This window comes from Fukomys damarensis, unplaced genomic scaffold (assembly GCF_012274545.1).
Source record: "Fukomys damarensis isolate Sample0158 unplaced genomic scaffold, DMR_v1.0_HiC HiC_scaffold_22, whole genome shotgun sequence".
Taxonomy (NCBI): Eukaryota; Metazoa; Chordata; class Mammalia; order Rodentia; family Bathyergidae; genus Fukomys; species Fukomys damarensis.
The window spans coordinates 28,505,921-28,525,018 of NW_022900934.1; the positions used below are offsets into that span (position 1 = coordinate 28,505,921).

At 38.9% G+C, this 19,098-nt stretch overlaps 1 protein-coding gene across 1 annotated transcript in view; it reads right to left on the minus strand.

Moving 5' to 3' along the window:
* Fkbp1a (FKBP prolyl isomerase 1A) overlaps nt 1-325 on the minus strand; it is a 26,148-nt gene extending 25,823 nt beyond the window's left edge. Inside the window, exons 1-2 of the mRNA XM_010612892.2 lie at nt 151-325; nt 30-77 (exon numbers count right to left, since the gene is read on the minus strand). Coding sequence (XP_010611194.1) covers nt 30-77; nt 151-187 — 85 coding nt within the window. The 5' untranslated portion in view covers nt 188-325. The remainder of the gene's footprint in view (nt 1-29; nt 78-150) is intronic.
* Between the last annotated feature and the right edge of the window lie 18,773 nt (nt 326-19,098).

Sequence of the window (19,098 nt, forward strand, 5' to 3'; positions counted from 1 at the left end):
CCCCCACCCCGCAGGCCCGCCAGACTCACCGGTGTAGTGCACTACGCAGGTCTGGCCGCGCTTCGGGAAGGTGCGCCCTGGGGAGATAGACAGCAGGGTGAGCGGAGAGGCGCAGCAGTGAGGCCCCTGGGCCGCGGGCGCTCTACTCACCGTCTCCTGGGGAAATGGTCTCCACCTGCACTCCCATGGCGGCGGCTGCGGCGGACGCGAGGCAGGGGGCGCAACAGACGGCGTGGACAGAGAGCAGACCTGGCGGCTTTTCCGCGGCTCTACTTAGTTCCTCCGCGCGTCGCCTACGCACGCCCCCCCACGCCCCGCCCTGCGTGCGCGTCCCCTAGGTTTCGCGCCCGTACCGGAAGCGCAGACTGCGGCACGGGAAGTTCCGAGGTTTCCGGATTCCGCTGTGTGTGAGGCTGCATCCTGCTGACTTCTCCCTTCCTTTCTCTGTCCATCCAGCCTGGCTCTGGGGCTCCGTCTCTCTCCTCTAGTTTCCGCATCCTAGAGGGGATGTAATGATAACGGGCCAACCGTTATTGACTGGGTAACTGTGAGGTGGTTCACATTAACAAACAGTTATCCTGTCAAGGTGGCAGTTCCCGTGTGGTGCTAGATTAGCGTCCTGTAAATGACTCAAGTTTATAAGGTGTTTTTGTTTTTCTTGCTGGCAATAGAACCTAGGGATTTTAGCCTGGCCACCGAACCGCTGAGCTAAATCCCCGGCCCCCTGCTCTACCCCTGAATTACATCTTCAGTCCCCATGAAGGTTTTTGTTGATTTTTTTTCAGTTCTAACACTTCTATTTTGTTCCTCTTTGTAGGTTACATTTAATTAAACTTATCTTTTCATTTGTTCCTAGATATCTGTCCTTATATAGAAAGAAACACTTTCCAGCTAAAAAACTAAAATTATTCTTTCTGTTTTTATTTTTGTGGCGGTGGTGATCAAACTCAGGACCTTGTGCATACAAAGCAAGCACTCTAATGCTGATCTACCTCCCAATGCTTGTCCCTATTTTTTGGAAACATTTTTTGTAATAGCTCCTTTAAGGACTTTGTCAGGTAATTCCAACAGCTGTGTCATTTCAGCTGGACTTTTTACATGCATATGTGAGTTGAGATTTTTTTCTTTCTTTTTTAAATTTTTTTTTTGAGACAGAGTCTCACTATGTAGTGCAGGCTGGTCTTGAACTCACTGTGTACCCCAGGCTGGCCTTGAACTTGCAGCAATTTTCCTGCCTCAGCCACCCAAGTGCTGGGATTACAGGCATTCACCACTGGGCCCAGCAAATTGAGATTTTCATGTTTATATGTCAAGTAGTTATGGATTGTGACCTAGCTATTTTGAATATTTTGCAATAATAAAATCTTTTTTAAAAATCTTGTTGAGAATTTGGTATTTTTGTGTTAACAGGCAGTTGACGAGATTAGGTTTAGGCTACCTAATCTCTCAGTTCTAGGGTTCTGAAAGTGCAGACCATCATTGTTGTGGCTGCCACCCTTACTGGTGTTTCCTGGGTGATGGGGTACAAGTGAATAGAATTTATTTTTTTAAAACATGATGGATTTCACCCACCTGGGCACCAGAAGACGTTGTCCCACCCCTTAGCGTGTAGCAGCAATAGAAGGCATTTGTAACTTTCTCTGTCCTGGTGTGCACTTCCAGGGTTGGAGCTGAATTGAATCCATGCTGGAAAATAGTGGTGGGAAAGAAATGATAAACTTACTGCTGGCTTGGTGGTATGTCAAACTCTAGTTTTGTTCCTTAAATCTATCTGCTACTGTTTATTTTTCAGAGTTTATTAAGAGCTACTGCATATATTTTGTCCAGGTTTAGGTTTTAAAGCTTCATTTGTTGGGCAAAAGGGGTGCATTGTACTTTTCTGTTTCACTTAAGCCAAATATTGTCCACTTTGATTTTAAAGATCTTTTTGCAAAGACACAGAGGGAAAATGATAGGGTAAGTGTAATGTGTTAACAGTTGGAGAATGTGAGTGAAGGCTATAATGGGATGTCTCCATACAATTTTTTTTTAAAGGAAAGAAATTCTAAAATGTGTTGCATTGCCGATGAACCTTAAGGGCATTATTCTAAGTGAAATAAGCTGGTCACAAAAAGACAAATACTGCATGTTTCTACTTAGATGAACTACTTAGAGTACTCAGTTATGGAATGGTGGTTGGAAAAAGTTGTAGGGGAGGAGGAATGGGACTTACAGTTTTGCAGGATAAAAACAGTTTTGGAGATGGAATGTAGTGATGGTTACACAGTGATGTAAGTGAATGATACACTCAATGGTTTTTGGAGATGGAATGTAGTGATGGTTACACAGTGATGTAAGTGAATGATACACTCAATGGTTAAGACAGTAAATTTTGTATATATTTTACTGAATTAAAAAAAGGAGAGGGTATTTAGGTACAAACGTACCACTCTAAGAAAATAAGGTGTCACTTTCCAACCCCAGCAGAAATCAGGCTCCCATGATTGTCATAGAGCTGTCCTGCTGACCTAGCTGAACTGTTTCACTGATTACAAGATTTCTGCAGAGGACATGTAGGGGAAAGCTTTGATAATACAATATAGAGATACCTGAGTAGCTGATGAACTGGTCACCTACAGTCCCTTAGCCCAATACTGAGTCTGAATTCAAATTTGGGCTTCTTTCCCTTGTGATAACTGAGTCTGCCTATTATTACCATAGAGTACTACGCAGTCATACTCAACTTGGCATACACAACAGTGAGGTTGTATTTCTAAGCTAAGAGATAAAACCTACAATCCCAGAAAAGCGGATGGCATCTGAGACCCACATCCAAGGAATAATTGCCAAACATCCCAAGCCTCTTCCTTCTTGATTCCTGTCTTAGTTACTTTTCTGGCTTTGCTGAGGCAAAATTCCCAACACCCAAAGTTAAAGGGGGAAAGGTTTATTTAGTTGACAGTTTGTAGAGGTTTCAGTTTGTAATTGATTGGCTCCAAGGCAGGGTAGCATTGCAGACATGCATCACAGAGGAGAAACAATTCATGGCAGGCAGAAGGTAGCAAAGCAAGCAAGGGGGCAAGACAAGCCTCTTTCTGTTCCTTACATTGTATCCAGGCTACTGGGATTAGGGCAGTCCCAAACCAATCAATGGACTGATTTAGTAATCACCTACCCTTAATCCTAGCATCATTAATCCTAGTGTTGCAGCACAAATCAATCACACACACTGTAGATTAAGCCACCTCTGAAAAAAGTTCTGCCTCTGACTCCCTAAGTCTTTGGGGGGGACATCTAGACAAAAGCCATAAAAATCTCATTTCCCTCTTCTTTCAAAACCTCGAGAAAACCTTGTGTATTTTTCAAAGTATCAGTGTATAAGGTCTAAAAGTATCTTTGCTCTATATTTTAAAGGTTTGAGTCTCCTGATTAAGGGGTATTCTCTTATGGTGCAATTTCAGGCATCACCAGTAGATGGAGTCAATACATTTTAGCCTTCCTGAATTTTTTTTTCCCCCCCAGCTTTGAGTTTATTGGTACATTTTAGGGATATAGTACAATTACATTCATTGTTGGGATCTTGTACCTCTACATGACAGGTCTTGGTTCTCATTTTTTCACCTTGTCCCTGCCCTCCCTTCACTCCCTCCTCTCCTCCCCATTTACAAACACTTTATTTCCATCTTTTCATTATCTCACATTTTTTTCTTTTCCATTATTACCCTTCCCCTACCCACCCCCCTTCCCTACACCTTTAGCCCCTTTCTTCCCATTTCACAATGTCAGTAATCTTATTAGGATCTTATGTATTATTGCAGTTTATTCACACCAGAGAAACTACTCAGTATTTATACATGTGTGACTTATTTATTTCACTTAGGAGTATATCTTCAATATGATCCATTTTCCTATGAATGAATCTATTTTCTCATTCTTTATGGCTGAGTAATATTCCATTTCATAGAAAAAAACCACATCTTCTTTATCCAGTTTACAACTGATGGGCAAATGGGCTGCTTCCAAGTTTTAGCTACTACAAACATGGGTGTTCATATATCACTGTGATATGATTCTTTTAATTCTTATGGAAAGATACCCAGCAGAGGGATGGCTGGGTCAAATGGAACCTCTAGTCCTAGCTCTTTGAGGTATCTTCATATTGATTTCCATAGTGGTTGCACCAGTATGCACTCCCACCAACAATGGAGAAGGGTTCCTTCTCCCCACAACCCCGCCAGCATTTGTTATTGTGTGATTTCTTCATAGCAGCCATTCTCTGTGGGGTGAGGTGGAATCTCAGTGTTGTTTTCATCTGCATCTCTCGAATGACCAGTGATGTGGAGCATTTTTTCATATATTTACTTGCTGCTTTTACTTCTTTGTCTAAGAAATGTCTGTTAATTTCGGATGCCCATTTTTGAATCGGGTCTTTATATTTGGGGAGGCTGATTGTTTTGAATTCTTTATATATTCTAGATAATAGTCCTTTGTCTGAAGAGCAGCTAGTAAAAATTTTTCCCACATTGTAGGTTGTCTCTTAGTTCTGCTGATGTTTTTTTTGTTTGTTTGTTTGTTTTTTTTTTTTTTGCAGTGCAGAAGCTTTTTAATAAGATGAGATCCCACTTGTTGATTCTTTCTGCTAGTTCCCATGTTACTGCGGATTTGTTCACAAAGTCTTTTCCCATGCCAATGTCTTTCAGAGTTCTGCCTAACTTACCTTCCAGCAAGTTTAGTGTTTTTGTTTTAATATTTAGATCTTTAATCCACTTGGATTTTCATTTAGTGCATGGTGAAAGACAAGGGTCTATTTTTAATCTGTGGCAGGTTGAAATCTAGTTTTTTCAACACCATTTATTAAAGATGCTATTTTTCCTGCACTGAGGATGGTCGGCTCCTTTGTCAAAGATGAGGTAGCTGAGTATATCTGGATTTGTTTTTGTGTCTTCCAATCTGTTCCACTGATCCTCAGGCCTGTTTCTTTGCCATGCTGTTTTTATCACAGTGGCTTTGTAGTATAATTTCAAATTGGGAATTGTTATACCCACTGCCATGTGTCTGTTGCCTAGGATGGCTTTTGCTATTCTATCTAGGTCTCTTATGGTTCCAAATATATTTTTGGATTCTTTTTTCTAGTTCTGTGAAATATAGTGTTGGAATTTCAATTGGCATTGCATTGAATCTGTATACCAGTTTTGGTAGTATGGCCATTTTCACTATGTTGATTCTTCCTACCCAGGAGTAGGGGATATCTTTCTGTTTTTTAATATCCTCTTCAATTTCTTTTTTCAGAGTGCTATATTTTTCAGTGTAGAGATCTTTTGCTTCTTTTGTTAGACTGATTCCTAGATACTTCATTTTTTTGGATGCTATTGTAAAAGGAATTTTTTCCCTTATTTCTCTCTCAGTGAGTCTGTTATTTGTGTACAAGAAAGCTATTGATTTTGGGGTGTTCACCTTGTATGCAGCTACTCTACTGAATCTGTCAATTAAGTCTAGAAGTCTTTTGGTGGAGTTTTTGGGTCTTCAATGTAGAGTATCATATCATCAACAAATAATGACGTTTTAACTTCTTCCTTTCATATCTTTATTGCTTTAATTTCTTTCTCTTGTCTAATTGCTGTGGCTAATGTTTCCAGAACTCTGTCGAAGAGGAGTGGTGATAGTGGGCATCCTTGTCTTGTTCCTGATTTTAACGTGAAGGTTTTCAGTTTTTGGCCATTTAATATGTTGGTTGTTGGTTTATCATAGATAGCCTTTATTAAGTTGATATATAGACCATCTATTCCAATGTTTTGCAGGGTTTTTTATCATGAATGGATGTTGAATTTTGTCAAATGCTTTTTCTGCATCTATTAGAGGATCATATGGTTTTTGTCCTTGACTTTGTTAATATAATGTATTACATTTATTGACTTAGGTATGTTGAACCACCCTTGCATCTCTGGAATAAATCCGACTTGTTCATGATGTATGATCTTTTTGATAATCCTCTGTATTCTGTTTGCTAGTATCTTATTAAGGATTTTTGCATCTATATTCATTAAGGAGATTGGCCTGTAGTTCTCTTTTTTAGTTGCGTCTTTCCCTGGTTTGGGAATCAAAGTGATACTTGCTTCCAGGAATGAATTTGGAAGTATAGCTTCCCTTTCCATTTCATTGAAAAGTTTAAAGAGTAATGGCAGTAGTTTTTCTATAAATGTCTTGTAAAATTCAGCAGTGAATCCATCAAGGCCTGGGCTTTTCTTTGTTGGTAAATTTTTAATTACATTTTCAATTTCTATGACTGTAATTGGGGTGTTTAAAATGTTTTTATCTTCTTTGTTCAACTTTGGTAATTCATAAGTATCTAGAAATCTATCTATTTCTTCTGTATTTTCCATTTTATGGAGTACAGGTTTTCAAAGTAGGTATTAATGATCCTCTGGATTTCTATTGGATCTGTTGTGACTTCGCCTTTTTCATTTCTGATTGCATGGATCTGAGCCTTTTCTTTCCTTTTTTTTTTATAAGATTAGCTAAGGGTTTGTCAATTTTATTTATTCTTTCAAAAAAACAACTCTTTGTTTCATTTATTTTTTGGTATAGTTTTCTTAGTTTCCATTGCATTGATTTCTGCTCAGATCTTTATAATTTCCTCTCTTGTATGAGCTTTGGGTTTTTCGTGCTCTTGTTTTTCTAGGAGTCTAAGATTCATCATTAGGTTGTTTATTTGAGCCTCCTCTGTTTTCCTAGTGTGGGCATTCAATGTTATGAATTTTCCCTGTAGAACTGCTTTCATTGTGTCCCATAGATTCCTGTATGTTGTTTTGGCATTTTCATTTATTTGTAAAAACTGTCTAATTTCTTCTTTAATTTCCTCTGTAATCCATTGATTGTTCAGGAGAGTGTTGTTCAGTTTCCATGTGCTTGTGAAGTTCCTACAGTTTCATATGCTATTGATCTCCAGCTTGATTGCACTATGATCTGATAATATACAGGGGATAGCTTCAATTCTTTTGCATTTATTCAGACCTGTTCTGTGAGCCAATATGTGGTCTATCTTGGAGAATGATCCATGTGCAGCTGAGAAGAATGTATATTCTGATTTTGTGGGGTGGAATACTCTGTAGACATCTATTAAGTCCATGTGTTCCAAAGCTTGGTTCAGTTCTATTATTTCATTGTTGATTTTCTGCCTAGATGATCTGTCAATTTGTGATAGTGGGGTATTAAAATCCCCCACTACAATTGTATTAGTGCTTATTTGGTTTTTCATGTTACTTAATATTTGTTTTATATAGTTGGGGGCATTTATATTTGGTGCATATATGTTTATGATTGTCATCCTCTTCCTCTTGAATTGTTCCCTTTACAAAGATGTAGTGGACTTCTTTGTCTCTCTTAACAAGTTTTGGTTTGAAATTTACTTTGTCTGTGAATAAGATTGTTACCGCTGCTTTTTTCTGGGCTCCTGATGTGTGGAGAATTGTTTTCCATCCTGTCACTTTCAGTCTATGGGCTTCCTTTTGCACTAGGTGTGTTCCTTGTATACAACATATTGTTGGATTTTACTTCTTAATCCATTCTGCCAGTCTATTTCTCTTGATTGGTGAATTGAGGCCATTAGCATTGATGGTTATAACTGATATGTTCTGACTTATTAGTGTCATGTTATTGTCCTTTTGTTGACTCTTTTTACTTTTTCTCCCCTCTTGTTTTAATTTCTTGCCTTGCCTGTTTTATTTGGTCAGTTGGGCCTCACCCAGTGGATCCACGACCTCCCCAACTGTGTGCCACCAGATCCAGTAAAGAAGGCCCCCGGAGGAGGTCTGTCTGGCTGCCTGCTTGGGCCCACCCGGCAGGTCCATGACCTCCCCGACTGCGCACCACCAGGTCCAGTAAGGAAGGTAGCTGTGTGGGCGCCCTTGAGACACCCCCATGACCTAACCCCTCCCCCGTTCTCAAACCTCCTGATTGGGCCAGTCCTTGACCCACTGTGCAGAGGCATATGTGGTCATGAAGGGTATTTTTCTGAGCTCCCAACTTTGAACATCTCTAAAGAAAGGGCAGGGGAAACCTGTAATAGAACTGAGTGGAGTTCAACCCTGTGGGTTGGGAAACTCAATTTAGGCCTTGTGGACTGAGGTCAGTCTGAGTCATGGGGACTTGCCATTGGCTAGCTGAGATCAGGGGATTTGGTTCTGCACATGGCTGTACTCATCGTATACTATGGCAATAAAGACATAGTCTGAAAGAGGCCCTTCAAATTCTTTTTTTTCTTTCTTTTCCTCATTCCACTCTGCAAATTCTTTCTTTTTTCTGTCCTAATTCTCTGACTCAGTCTCTTGCTCCACCACATTATCCTTCATCTCCCTTTCTGTTCCTGATCCTGCCCTAAGTCAGACTTCTTCTTTTATCATTTTTTTTTCTTTATGTTCTTTTCTCATGTCATTTTACCTCACTCATGGCTCCATAGCTTCACGGGAAGGCGAGCCCCTGTTACTGTTAAGGGGATATATTCTTGGCCTTATTCCTGCACTCTGTCTGTCCCCTTTGAAGTTAATAGTTTCGTAAAGATAGTATGGTTATTCTACATCCTCTGGCTTCACTTGAAACCTTCTACAATTCTTTCACTTATCTACTCCTCTCATCCTAACTCAGTCTAAGCCCCCATCCTAAATGGTAAAGATTCTATATTGAAAAGATTATTCACTGCAAACATATTTTGGGCTGCTTCTTGATATTAATTTAATTCACATGGTTTAAATGTGATAAATTAATGACTACCACAAGTGGTCAATTTGCAAGCTGTGCTTGATCCTATTGGGCTGCTGAATGTATCAATTGGGATAAAGGATTGTGATTGATTTAATGAGTTGTTTTCTCCAATAGTATGAAAATGAGGATGTCTATGAGTCGTTAGAGATGCAAAAGCTAAAGCACAACTATATCAGGAAGATTTAAGTAATAACCCAGAAATTAAACCATGGACAACCCAACAACAAAAATAAAAAAACACTTAAGCAACACACAAAGACAGACTTCCAGTTCAACAATGGCAAATGGTAGGGCAAATGATGATGAAAAGTCTGATAGTGAACCAGCAGGACACCCTGGACCCATAGCACAGGAGGTAACAAAACAAATCAATCAGGCTCTAGAAAAATTCAAATCAGAAATAATTTCCCAGTTAACCATAGAGTTGGTGAGCAAAATGGAAATCATGATTCGAGACTCTAGAACAGAAACTGACAAAAAAATAGATGAGCTCAAGACCATGATAGAAGCCATGAAGACTCAGCATAAGAAAGTAATGGAAACCATGAATGCCCAACAGAGGAAAGAAATGGAATCCATAAAACAGATTCAAACAGATATCCAGGAGATTAAAAACTCTATTGAAAGTGTACACAACAGAATAAAAGATTGTGAAGATAGAATTTCACATATAGAAGATAGGATTGCAGTCAGTGACTGTGAAAAAAGAGGTCTCTTAAAAGCAGTAAGGGATCATGAGAAATTGATCCAACAACTTCTAGATGATGCAAAGGAAAATAACATGACTAATAGGAATCCATGAAATAGCAGGAGAAAACACAAATGACTTAAAAAACTCTTCACAGAATTAATGACAGAAAACTTCCCAAACAGAAGGGAAGAATTAGACATACAGATAAATGAGGCATATAGAACTCCAATTAGCCATGATCAAAAAAAATCTACACCTAGACATATAATAATCAAGATCCCAGAAATCCAACAGAAGAACAAAATACTACAAGCAGTACAAGAAAAGAAACAAATCACATGCAAAGGAAAGCCCATTAGAATCACAGCAGGCTTCTCAACACAAACCCTTAGGTCAAGGAGAGCCTGGAGAGAGGTATTTCAAGTCCTAAAATAAAACAACCTCCAACCTAGACTGATGTATCTTGCAAAACTCTCTTTCAAAGTAGACGGCAAAATAAGATACTTCCACAACAAAGAACACCTGAGAAACTTCATGAACACGAAACCAGCACTACAAGGAATTCTAAACAATATCCTAGAAAATGACAATGAAGGTCACAATACCATGAGGCCCAACAGACCAAATCAAATAGCCTGCCTGAGCTCTTAGGAAGATACAATCTAAGACATTTTTTGCCTCCACTTTACTCAAGTGCTGGAATCTTCTCATCAGACAAGCTTCTAAGGGCCTGCCCTGGTTCTGCTTTAATACTTTCATGGACAAGGAACCCATTACCTTCAGGCATAGAACTGTTCATCTTTGGAGAGGTCTGTGTGATGAAAGAGCCCCAGGGATAGCCCTTCTAATTTGTGAGTAAAGGGTGAGTGCAGAAGGCCAACCCTGAAGGCCTTAAATGTGATAAGAAGCAGGATGAGGAGGTGAGATGCATTGCTGTGTCAGGGCATGACAAACTAGTAGAACACAAGGTAGAAGTCTTCAAGGGAAAGAAACTAGGTAGAATAGAGATGCCTTATTAAAAATATTATCCATTGCTAAGGCACACTATTGTGTGTTTGCCTTTTTTAAAAAAAGAGCACTTTGGTTTTCATTTATGGAAGCACTTCTCTTCCACTTGTCAGCTGTAATATCTAAGTGGAACTAATATCACTTTCAGCTCCAACATGTGACTGAATCCTGGTCATCTGGAGCTAAGTTTCTCCTTTGATACAGTGGTTAACTTAGGGATGGGCATATTCTTTAGTCTTTTCAGGCTTATGTAAACAAAGTGCCATAAGATAAATAGCTTATTGGGCCGGGGATTTAGCTTAGTGGTTCCACCACCTGCCTTGCAAGCACAAGGTCCCAAGTTCAATCCCCAGTACAATAAATAAATAAATAAATAGCTTATAAACAACAGAAGTTTATAAATCCATGCCCAAGAGGAGTCAAGGACAAGAAATTCAATACAATTCTTTCTTTAGATTATCCACACGTTTTAGTTACTTTTCTGCAGTTGCTTCTCTTTGTACAACTCAGTATATATAAGCAACTAGATTTTGTAACTTCTCTTTGTCTTCATTCTCATCTGAAGGCTTCTAAGTCACATAAAACTTAAATTACACTCATACACTTTTCTCCTTTAATTCTGTCAATTTACTTCTCAGGTCTATTTGAAGACCCTAAGAGATCATTGATAAAATTTTGCTTTCCCTACACCACTACCCTAGAAAGTTTCCTATTATCCCTTTCCAGTCAACTACATCGTCAGAGGCAATCACTGTTCTGATCTCTATCCTTGTAGGTTTGTCCTGGAGCAGTGCTGTCCCACAGAACTTTCACAATAGTTGAAATATTCTATATTCATGCAGGCCAGTACTCTTTCCACTAGGCATACATGGATATTCATCCCTTAAATGTGGTCAGTGCAAGTGGAGAAATGTAATTTTTATTCTATACAATTAATTTAAATTTAGATTGCCATTTGTGGCTACTAGCTACCATAATAGTGCTAGTACAGTTCAGTGCATTAAGTACACACACATTGTTGTGTAAAAATTACTACCATCTATCTTCAGAATGTTTTTACCTTCCCCAATTGAAATTCTATATCTATCAAACACTATGTCCCCATCCTTCAACCCCCAGTTCCTGGTAACCATCATTCTACTTTCTTCTGCTAAGTAAGTAGCTTTTTAAATTGCTGATTTTTTTTTTATTATTGAGTGGCGTTCTTTCAATTTCACTCTGATTTGGTTATGAAGGATAAATGTGTATGAGTCATAATTCATCTATATTCCTTGGCTTCTGCATATTCTACTGTAATAGAGGTGACCTTTTATGGAAGAGCTGTGCCTTCTGTTTTTCTGAATTCCACACTATGTATGTCCTGCCATGGGAGTTGGAAGAGACTTTTTGTCTGTTTATTGTGAGTTCCTAATGATGGGGAGCTTGGGGAGGGAATCAACATCTGCTAAATGCACACATGGTATCCCAGTCCCAGTCATGTTCTCTTTCCAGTAGGCCTAGGTCATTTTAACCTCATTTTTTTTGGGGGGGTACCAGGGATCAAACTTGGGACCTTGTGCTTTTGAGGCAGGCAGCAGAACCACTGAGCTAAATCCCAGCCCTAACCTCATCTTGTTATTGCAGCACTAGGCCAAAGCTAAGGCTTTCCCCCCTCTCATAGTTTCATCTATTGTTTTCCAGGACTGTTTCCTCCCAAAAGAAGAGTATTCTGACTTCCCCTCTTCTTCCTAAAAGTAGGAAGAAGAAGAAAACAAATGCTGAAACTAAAATGAGTCACAGCCAGATACTTTGACAGGGAAGTGGGAGAAAGAACATTATCCATGTTAGACTCAAAATCTAAAAGGCTAGGATCATGATTAGGCTGTGCTAACCAACTGCTTAATAAATAGATCTATGATGTAAACACTTAAACCTAACAGTTTCTTATGGAACATTCTGAGGCAATTACTCCAGCAGGAGTAGTGAGGACTCTCCTTCATGTTGCCATTCAGGAACCCAGGTTGCCTTAGAGTATGCTATTGTCAACACTTAGCACCAAAGTCACCCTTTGCACTTCAGTGCAAGAGCAGGAAGAAAGGGCACAGAGGAATAAGTGGATATGGGAAGCTTCACTGGCCAGGCTTGAACTGGCACCAGTCTTCCAACAGAGAGAACTGAATCACACTGGCCATACTCAACTGCAAGGGAGGCTGGGAATTGGACCTAGCAAGGAGATGGGACAAAATTTGGTGGTCATTTAGCAGCCTCTCTCTGACAGAGTAGGTGTTTAAGAACCTTGTGATCAATAACACATAGGAAACTTCAAAGTTCTGCAAGGAGTCTTCACCTTTAAATCTGCTTATACACACACGGCACAGCTATCACTGTTTTTTTTTGTTTGGTTTTTTTTTTTTTAGCTATCATTATTAACACCTTATTTCAGACTCAGCATTTACTAGGAAATTTCAGTTGGCTTCTCATCTAGATTTATCTACTGGGAGAGAATGTCTAAACCCATGAACAGGGGTATTTGGTTAGCTAGGTTATTAGGTTTTGTGCTAGTCATTGCCATCTACCCATCTTCTGTCTTACTTCAGAACCAGATTTTTGTGCAGAGTGGTAAAGTGCTTGTAAAACACCCATCCACCACTACCTACCCCATGTACACAGGCTCCTTTGCTGCTAGAATTTGCCATATCAATAGGTTTGGCTAATGAGATGAAAGCAGAAGTCTCCTGGCTGGATATTCTGAGAAATATATTCCTACCTTTAAAAAATGAATAGGGGGAAGTGAAGGAAGGGGGAAAGAAAAAAGAATAGAAGGAAAACATGGAAACAAAGCTTTTATAAATAAGGAGGGTAAGAGAGGTTGAAGGGAGGGGAGGAGATTGGGGAAAAAAGAATCAAGATATATTATGTACAGGTACAAATTCCCTATGATGAATGTGATCAATATGTATCTAACATACCAATAAAATTAATTTTTAAAATAAAAAATAGATTCAGCTGGTATTCTGCTCTCAATAGCCATTGAAACTTAGGTGAGATGACATTTCATTATGATTTTTATTTATATTCTGATTAATGATGTTTAGTACTTTTTCATATATTTGACCATTTGTATATCTTGTGAGACACATCTATTCAGATAACTTGTCCATTTTTAAGGTATATAACTTGGTTTTTGTTTGCTTGTTTATTCATTTATTTTTGCTGTTGTGATATTTGAGATCCTTATATAGTCTGGATGTGAGTGCCTTTCTAGATAATTTACAAATATATTTCCTATTCTGTAGTTTGTCTTTCTTTCTTTCTTTCTTTTCTTTCTTCTTTTTTTTTTTTTTTGGTACTGGAGATCAAACTCGAGTCCTTGCAGGTGCCAGAACCACTAAGCTAAATCTCCAGCCCCTGTAGGTTGTCTTTTAATTCTTTTAATGTTTCCCTTGTTGTACAAAATGTTTTTAGTTTGATATAACCCTATTAGTTATTTTTTCCTTTTGTGACTTGTGTTTAGTGTCATATCCTTTTTTTTTGTCCAGAACAATTTCCTGAAAAATTCCCCATGTTTTCTTCTAGTAGTTTCATGGTTTTGGGTCTTACATATTAAGTCTTTGATCTATTTTGAGTTTATATTTTTTTATATGGTGAGAGATAGTGTTCCGATTTCATTCTTTTGCATGTAGAGATCCATTTTTTCAACACTATTCATTGAAGAAACTTCGTTCTCCAATGTATATTCTTGGCACTTTTGTGAAAATTCATTTGGCTATAACTATATTGATTTCTTTCTGGGTTGTCTGTTCTATTCCACTGGTTTTGTGTGTGTGTCTGTTTGTGTGTGTGTGTGTGTGTGTGTGTGTGTGTGTGTGTGTGTGTGTGTGTGTGTGTGTTGGTACTGGGGATTGAACTCGGGTCCTTGCACTTGCGATGCAGGTGGCAGAACCACTGAGCCAAGTCCCCAGCTCCATTGTGTTTTTTAATGCCAATAACCATTCTCTTTTGATTACTGTCTTAGCTACTTTTTCTCGTTGCTGAGACAAGGTAGCCAACACCCAAAGTTAAAGAAGAAAGGTTTGTTTGGGTTATAGATTGTAGAAGTTTTAGTCCTAGTAGGCTGGCTCCAAGGCAGGGTGGAATGGCAGAGGGGCATTGCAGAGGAGTGGCAAAGCGTGGCAGGCAGAAAGTAGCCAGCAGTGAAGTAGCAACAAGGAAGAGACAAACTACAAGCAACTAGCAGCAAGCCTCTTTCTGTCATTTATATTGTGTCCAGGCTACCCATCCTTAGAGTGGATAGCACTTACACCCATAATCCTAGCACCTGTAAACCTAGCATTGCACCATCAATTAATCACACACTCTAGATCCAGCAACTTCTGCAAAAGCCCCACCTATGACTGCATGAAGCTTTAGTGGTACATATAGACACAAGCCATAACAGTTACTGTAGCTTTGGCACACACTGAAGTCAAGTATTGTGATGTATCCACCTTTGTTCTTTTTGTACAGGATTGCTTTGGCTATTCTGGATTTTTTGTGATTCTGTATGAATTTTAAAAATATTTCTATGAGGAATGTCATTAATATTGTGGTAGAAATTGCATTGATCTAGGTCATTTTGGTAGTAGGGACATTTTAACATTTTTGGTTTTTACAATCCATGAACATAAGATATCTTTCTATTTTTAGTGTGTCACTTTCAGTTTCTTTTATTGGTATTTTATAATTTTCATTGTAGAAATCTTTCACTCCTTTGGTTATTTTTTCCCAGGTATTTATTGTGAAAGAAATTACTTTAATTTTTTCCAGCCAGTGTATTATTAGTGTATAAAAGTGCTACTGGTCTTTAAATGTTAATTTTGTATCCTGCAATTTTACTGGGTTCATTTGTCAGCTGTAACAGTTATTTGATGGCCCTCTAGGTTTTCTATATATAAAATCAGTTTTCTAGAAATAGGGATGATTTGACTTCCTCTTTTCCAATTTAGATGCCCTTTATTTCTTTTTTCTTATCCAATTGCTCCAGATAAGATGACTCTAACAATTATATTCTGAACTAATTAAAAGCTAAGCAAAGCTAATAAGTCATAGATCTTTTTGTTTGTTTGTTTGTTTGTTTGAGTCTATGTAGTTGAGACTGACCTGGAACTCACTATGTAGCCCAGGCTGGTCTTGAGCTCACAGTGGGGTCCTCCTGTCTCAGCCGCTGAAGTGCTGGGATTACAGGCATGCACCCCCATGCCCAGCTTTTAAGTAATAAATCTTTAAAGGTAAGATTCCATACCTGGATATCCTACCCTCGGGCTCTCTCAGTGGCGTGCCACTGAACTTTTTCAGCTGACATCTTTGCCTCAAACACTCGTGGAAGGGCTTTGCTTGAAAGCTCTTGTCAAAGGTGCTCTGTGTCTTCACAGGACATCAAGATAAAAGTTATGGACTTCCCGTTATGATGCCAAGGGAGAGCCTCTAAGGAGAAGGAATTTCTTCCTTCACTTACAGAATAGAAGTAAAAGATGATCAGATCATTGAGGATCAGTCCAATTGGCACAGGTGAAATGAGCATTTGCAGTGTGAAGAGTATAACAGGGTTTGGCCTGCAGTCCCCTGAAAGGTACCAGAATTGCAGTTTCAGCCCAGAGCTGAATTCTCACTCACTCCCCTGCTCTGCCCTGCAGTATCCTGGAGTCTTTGATAATATGGGGGTGCTTTAGGCAGCTGTGTTTGAGGCTTCTATTCATACAATATGGACTCCTTTCCAATACTACCTACTCTTCCTGAAGCCTTTCATCTTGAAAATGACCAGGAGTCCAGGGGCTCAACCCCCAAAACTAAATTCCAATTTCCCACATGTAACCTGTTGCTAAGCTCCTACAGGATCACTCTACAAAACACACAAGCCCTCTTCCCTAGTGCTAATGACCATGGTTTCTTGGGCTAATACTCTGGCCTTCCCATTCTTCTCTGGGATTCACAAGATGCTGTTAGATAGCTACAATATATTGTGTCTTTTCTTTGCTTAAAAGCTTTCAAGGGCTACCCATTGAAACATATGTCACCTTCAAGGCTATGTACTGCCTGACCTCTGCCTTCTCTCCACTTAATCTCTTGCCTCCTCCTTTCTCCCTCACCACTCTAGCAATCCCGTGCTCCTGTTGCTACTGGAATACTCCCATGATGTTTTTGCTTCAGAATCTGTGTCTTTGATGTCCCACTGGCTTGAAGAATTAGTCCCATAAATATTACATGACTGAGACCTTATCATTTAGATCTCAACTCAAATGTCCCTTTCTCAGTGAGGTCTTCTCTGACCACCCTGGATAAAGACTCTCCAATTACAACCACCTCTGGTCACTTTTTTTTTTTTTTTGTACTGGGGATCCAACTCAGGACCTTGGCTTGGGAGGCAGGCAGCAGAACCACTGAGCTAAATACCCAGACCTCTGGTCACTTTTAATCATCTTGCCATACCTCAGTTCTGTTCTTGCTTTTATACTTCAGGTATATTTAAAACTTTGGTTTGGAGGATCTCTCAAATAGAAGCTTTATAAGAGCGAGGATCTGATTTATTTTGCTTACTGTCATGTTCTTTTGGTCTTCCATTGTGTTCAGCATTCTCTACTCAGTAATTTCTTGTTGGCTGAATTAGTGTATACCTAACCTGTACATCACTCACTTCTTTCTCTAGACATGGCTGTATCTGAGAAATGCAGATGAGCTAGTGTTAGTAGTAATGTTTCCCTGACCCCTTCCCCCCATAGACATAGGCTTCTGTCTAGAAAGGGCAAACCCACATTGCATTCCAATTCTGATGTGACTGTGGAGGTATTGGTAGGGTTTGACATGAACAGCAATAAGATGGAGAAGTTCCACACATCCATCCTGGTCTGGTAGCCACTTAAGGAACAGATATGATATCTTATACCAAAAATCCCCATAGTTCTTAATAGAGCTCCCCATTCTTATTCAAATGGAAATTTGCTTCCCTCTCAGTAAGCTTTTTATTTTGCCTCTATCTTCTTTCCAATGGAAGTGTGTGTCTGGTTTGAGAGAAAGAGAATTCTCTGCTCATTCTAGCTGAGAGCCCCAAAGGCACCGATCAAACCAGGTAAAAACAGTAAGTAGATGCCAACAGACTCTAAGCTCATGGTGCAGATCCCAAGGGGTCCCCCAAAAAACTTATTGCAGAAGATGTAGAAGGAATAGAAGAATGTTTCTAGGTTGAGACAGTTTGGGTTCTTGAGTTGAAAGTTATCTATGACATCTGGCAGCATGGACCTAAAGAGATAGTACCAGGAAAGAAGGCAGTATCCAGCTCTATAGCAAGAGGACAGGGTAGGATTAAACTGTATAGTCTACTTCCAGCAAACAGCCTAGCAGGAAGTGAAGAAGACAGGAAGAAGGAAGATATGCAGGAAGAGAGGCCCAGGAGTGGGGAAGATGAGAGCACTGATCCCTAGCTGCAGCTCTGCCTGACTTATTGGGTAATAATTTGATTTCCCCTTAGGCTTTCTGGCCCCTGATTTCTTTCCTAGAGGATAGGAAAATAGATTTCCATCTCACTGACTGGGGGGAGATGAAATGATTTTGTTCATGTGGAAGGATGAAGGAAAGATGGGTGCTTGAAGCAGATGCAGTGTGATGACACTTATCCCACTTGCCTCTAGATTTTCTCATTTGGGTCCACTTTCTACCATAATCAGAATATTTTTTTCTGATGCCTGCATAGCTCCTGGGTCAGACACTTTTCCAAAAAACATCCCCCTTCCTCCCTTTCCCTTCTTGGAAAGGCCTGTCTTATAAGATAGAAGCTAAAATACCAGTAATTTACTCTCCCAGTTTATTTGCAGTAAGGATGGGCCATATGACTAGATCTGGCCCATGAATCTGAGGGTAGCGCTGCCAGGAGGTAAGGTTTCTACCCCTTAAAGAAACACAAATGAGATAAAGGTATCACAAGAAAATTAATCTATAAATATCTGTTATGAATAACAACAATACTTAACAATATAACAAACTGAATCCAGCAACATCTGAAAAAGGCTATACTATACAAATAGGACTTGCCCAAGGAATGCAACTATGGGTAGTATTCAAAAATCAAACAGTATAATGTATAACATTAATTGGTGAAAAAAACCCACATGATCATCTCATTAGAATACAGTAAAGGCATTTGGCAAAATCTAACATAATTTCATGATAAAAAACTCAGCAAAATAATGAAAAAGAATTTCCTCAACCTGATAAAGGGCATCTATAAGAAAAACAGCTAATATCTTATTTACTCATTAAATACTGGATGCTTTATTTTCAGGGTCAGGAACTAGACACAGGTGGCCATTATTACTGCTTCTATTACTATTACTGCTTTCTATTCTATTATTATTACCACTTCAGTGTTTTACTGGAGGTTCCAGCCAGTAAAATAAGGTCATAAAAGAAAATTAAAACACCCAGATTGGAAAGAACTCTATTTACAAATGACATGATACTGTATATAGAATATTTTTAAAAATTCTCAAAGAAACTATCAGAATGAATAAACTCAACAAAATTATACAATATAAAACATAGAAACAATCATATATCTTTACAGTAGCAATAAAACCTAAATATAAGATTTAAATATATTTCATTTTATAATAGCACCAAAAATAATAAAATAATCAAGTATAAATTTAACAAGT